Genomic DNA, 4,796 nt, shown 5'->3' with positions numbered 1-4,796 from the left:
CTTGCCAGGGTCATTTGACCCCAGTACTCTTTCCTGCCCACAGCAGGGGGTCAGACTTGATAGGATCGGAAGGGACCTGAGCAGATCATCAACTATGAAACTTGCTGTGGCCTTGGTATTAATGCTCCGCACCAGAGGGGCATTTGGAAATTACAGCACTGCTGGGCTCTGTGCCACGTGCTTGTGTGGGAGGCACAAGCTGTCCTCCTCTCCCTAGGCCAGGCAACTACACCCCTGGGGAGTGCAGGCTCTGCTTGAATCCCTGCAAGCAGGCACCACATGATGGAGCCAAAGGGCTGGGTCCCTGCCCCAAGCTGTCTGGGCTTGAAGGAGACAGCTCAGGGCCCCCTCCTCAAGTGGGGGAAGCTATTTCCCCAGCAGATGCACATTTAGCTAGGTAGTATTCAGATCTACAAAAAGCAACCCCTGGCACTGTAGAGACTGAGACTGGCTTTTGTGCAACACATCTCAGCAGTGGGGAGAGAGAGGCAGAACTGGAGCCAAAAATACCATCTATCTTGGGTATTTGGCCCTATTTCCACTGTATCTCAGCAATTCAGGGTAGCTGTACCTCAACATCCGTGCAACAGGCACATGCTATTATAGACTCTCAACTTCAAGGCCTCAATGCAGGGTAACTGGGTGAAGGTCTGTGGTCTCTGTGACACTGGAGGTCAGAGTAGAGGGTCTCATGGGTCCTTCTGGCCTTAAACCCATCAGGACATTTTACAAATGGGATGCAAAACAGTTTTACAGAAGGATGGACTGGTCCATGTCACAAAGAAATCTTTGGCAGAGAATGGAATAAAATCCAGCTTTCCTGATTTCCAGCCCACGGCTTCCCAGAGCATGGTGGAGCAAACCCCCACTCCGGTACTACAATACCACAGGCTACATCTTGGGGCTACATTCTGGGGCTATATGTATTTCCGCCTCTATTCACAAGAGGCAGGACTCGTATACAAGGCCTGACAATGCAACTGCATACTCTCCCCTAGAGAGATTTCCAGCTGCTTAGCGAGTTCCAAATATAGGAAAAAAACCATTCATCTGAGTGTTTAATTTTAGTGCTAACAGCATGTGCTTTTCTACATAATGGAAGCTCCACGCTTGGAAAGAATGTGGAATATGCTGTAAGAGATCCAGCTCCAGACCTGCAGTGCAGGCCAGGGGGACAATTCTGTCACAACGCTTCTGTCCTTTGTGCTAGGATCCCAGCTGGACGGAGACGCTCGGTGTAAGGATGGTCACAGTCACACTTACCTCCTCCACTTCATTCACGGAAGAAGGACTGCTACTTGGGGTCGAGAAAGGAAAGCTAAACCCTCGCATGGGCCTGCAAGAGAAAACAGGACAGTTAGGTCCCGAGTCTTTCTGCCCGTGGTCCCTAAACCACAGCAAAATCCCCAGTGAAGTTCAGCTCTGCCTGTGAACACAGAGTAAGATGTAATTGGAGCGTGTCCTACAAATCTCCCCAGGACACACCCATTTTTTCTATTAAGCCAAAGATTTTTTTCTCAAAAGACCTTGGAACTCTTCCCAGGAGCTGAAGTTGCTTGGATATTGCTAAATCTCCCAAAGCAGTTACTAGTCTAAGTGCACAGAGCTGCAGCCGCAGGCAGAATGGGCACCACCAGTTTTGCCTTCTGATAGCAGCAGCATGATCGCTTCCACACACAAAGGTGTTTAGTTACAACTCTATCACAGCCCTGCAGACCTCACTGTTGGGAGACTGTCTGATACTGAGCCTAATTTTTCCCTTGTTTGTCTCCAGCCTGTTGCTCTCAGTTACAGCCCTACTTTCGGGGCACCCCAAGTGTACCCCAAACAATGTGCGTCTCTGCAGTGCTTGGAAAAGTATCTGTGTGCACTCTGGATGTGCACTGCATTTGTGGCGGACAGTACAGGTGATTGGGTGGGACAGGACATGGCTGGGAACCAGACAGGGAAAGGAGAAATCCCTTCCACATGAGAGGCAGCTGACACTGACACACTTGGGCAGTGGCTACAACAATCTCCCAGGCCGGCTCCTTCTGTACTCCAGCCCGAGCGTCACAAACCCTGCCTGCTCCTGAAATAGCAGAGGCCAAGCAAGAAGAGTTTAGCTGCTACAGAGGTCAGGTCAGGTCCCGGTCACGACCTAGCTCTGTCTGAGATTACCAGGCTGAGACCCTGGCAAGGGCTTTCATTTCTTTAAACTGAGCTTCTTGATCCATCTCAGAATGCCCTCACAATTCACAACCTTGCATGAAACATTTTCTTTTTCCGTTTCAAAGTTGCAACTCACCTTGTTATTTACCTAAAGCGCAGATGAGAGCGCCCTGCCTCTGCTGTTTGCAGAGCAGCATAATGGCCTGTAGATTACTGTGAATTCTGCCTGTTCTTACTAGAGGTGCATGGGAACGAACCAGTGGGCTAAATGTTGGCTGCTAAGCACTTAAAACACCAGCAAAGGTGCACAAAACCAGGGCCCACAAACCACCTTTACAATAGGAACTAGTTCTGATTAATCTTATGCAGCTGAATTGTGGAGAGCACCCAACACGTTCAAACTGAAAGTGAGCCACCAGCCATGGAATTTTGTTTGTTCCCTTAAATGTGCCGCCTTAGCTTTGATGCATTTAGCCGTTTGCCAACCTCTGCAAGGGCTTGGCTGCTGCAAACACGGCTCTTCAGGTGGCTGCTGGCAGTGCAGCACCCCTGCCTTTCACTCCACAGAGAGGAAGCAGGTGTATTAGAAAGCGGAGAATACTGAAACACTGCCTAGTTCAGGAGGCAGGAACATCCTGTGGGCTCAGGGGACCCAGGCCTGAATGGGCTCCCATGTGGGTTCACCTGCATCACAGGGCGAAAGCCTTGGGTGTTTTTGCAGGAAATTTCTACCTGGGCTTCCTCTGCCTTTGGTTTGTACAGCTGTCTGCTCCACAGCCCATCTGGCAAGTTTCAGGCACCCCCTGCAGAGACACTGGACACTTTGGGAGGCTCTGCCTTGCACTTTTACACAGAACCTCTCCAGCAAAACCAAGGCCCCAACTCCCAGGCTGCCAGGGGCCGCCACTCATTTAAGCAGGAGCAGGGGGCGGCCAGCGGCTTGTGGGCTGGGGCCAAAGTGAGGGCCCAGACAAGCAAAGTCCCTGGGAGTTTAGGCTGAGAGAAGAGTGCAGGGCTGGCCCAAAGAGTTGAATGTAACTGGGGGGTATGGCTGGCAGGCACCAGGAGGCCCGGGGCTGGCACGGCCTCTAAGAACTTTAGTAATGCTTTGCCAGTGGAATGAAACTGCTTCCTATCATCTGCCACAAACCCAAGTGTTTGGGAAGTGAGAGCCCACCTGCTTCTCCCCCTGGCCACCTCACACCATGTCACAGCTGGAGGAGGCCAGTGGCACCCTGTCCTCAGAGACCCCCACTTGCAAACCCTGAGGCTTATCTGGGCATACCACAGCCCAGCTTCATCACTCTCCCAGGAAGGCTGTGAAGTGCTTAGCATAACCTGGGCATTTGGAGGCCTCTGCATAGCTGAATTCAGTCAATGGCAAGACTACCATTAACTTCAACAGGATCTAAGTCAGGCCTCTGCAGAGAAGGATCACGGGATATGAGCAGGCAGATGATATTAGGGTTAATGGGACAACACGCATAGACAAGAATGTTGGAATCACAGGACTAGATTGGACCTCAAGGGCCATCTAATCCAAACCCCACACTGCAAGAATGCAGGATGCGTGGTTCCTAGACCAGCCCACTGGCATGCTGTGCAGACTCTATGTCAACACCTGTGGTGGAGGAGCATCCACAAACTCCCCAGGCAGCTCATTCCACCATCCTACTGCCCTCACAACTAGGAAGCTCCACACCAAACTCAGTGCTAAGCCCCATATACCTGGATGGAGAGCAAACTGGGTGTTGCTTCTCACATCCCAGCTCCATCTTGATTCAGTAACGTGCAGTTGTTGTAGGTGGGCCAGGAGCAAGGGATGGACATTTGCATGTCCATCCCAAGAGGGAAATGGAAGAAGCCATGAGCCACTCTGAGGGATATCGCTTAATTTAGGCTTGGGCTGCTCACGCTTACTCCCAAGCCCATCCCCACCGGCTTTGAGGGCTGGTGGGTACTGAGCAGCATGCTGGTCACAGATGCAGCAGGCTCTCAGATTGACTGGAGGCAGCCATACTTTTATAGGGTCATTTAAACATGAAGTTCTTCCAGGATACAAAGGTCCAAGTCCATTGCCCATTGCCTGCATCCGTACATGGAATGGTAAGTATACCCAGCAGCACTCGTGGGATACGCAGTTCCGATTCCAACCTCGTTTTACACTCTTTCCCCCCATTCCAACCCAGACCTGGCAGAAATTCCGCATTCCTGCAAACTCTGCCGTCTTCACTCAAGCAGATCACAGTCTTGTTTACGCCAAATCATCTCAGTGAAGGTATCTCAATTGCTTTGGATTAAGACCAGTAGCACAGATCAGAGTGGACCCTGGCTCTGCATGCAGAGGGTGTTGGGTCAGAGCAAAGATTTATAATTAAATAGTTAATTTTCTGCTAATGTTTATTTCTCTGCCCAGGTCATCTTCATAACGAGTCCTTTCCCTTCCAAATCCCTCTGCTATTTTATATGGTTCGTTAGCTCTTTAACAGAGTCACAGAAATTTACAAGCACTCGTGGTGCTCTGGTGTGGTGCCAGAGGACTAGAAGAGGGCCAATGTGGTTCCCATCTTCAGAAAAGGGAGGAAGGAGGACCCAGAAAACTATAGGCCAGTTAGTCTTACCTCAATCCTGTGGAAGCTTTTTGA

At 50.7% G+C, this 4,796-nt stretch overlaps 1 protein-coding gene across 1 annotated transcript in view; it reads right to left on the bottom strand.

Annotated features, from left to right (window-relative positions):
* Positions 1-4,796, bottom strand: part of BDH1 (3-hydroxybutyrate dehydrogenase 1) — a 21,719-nt gene that overhangs the window by 13,152 nt on the left and 3,771 nt on the right. The window contains exon 3 of the mRNA XM_019532945.1: positions 1,264-1,336. Within this exon, the coding sequence (XP_019388490.1) occupies positions 1,264-1,336 (73 nt within the window). The remainder of the gene's footprint in view (positions 1-1,263; positions 1,337-4,796) is intronic.

The sequence above is a fragment of the Crocodylus porosus genome, unplaced genomic scaffold (assembly GCF_001723895.1).
Source record: "Crocodylus porosus isolate Cpor-Errol unplaced genomic scaffold, CroPor_comp1, whole genome shotgun sequence".
NCBI classification, from domain to species: Eukaryota; Metazoa; Chordata; order Crocodylia; family Crocodylidae; genus Crocodylus; species Crocodylus porosus.
This window is presented reverse-complemented; position numbering and strand designations above follow the sequence as displayed.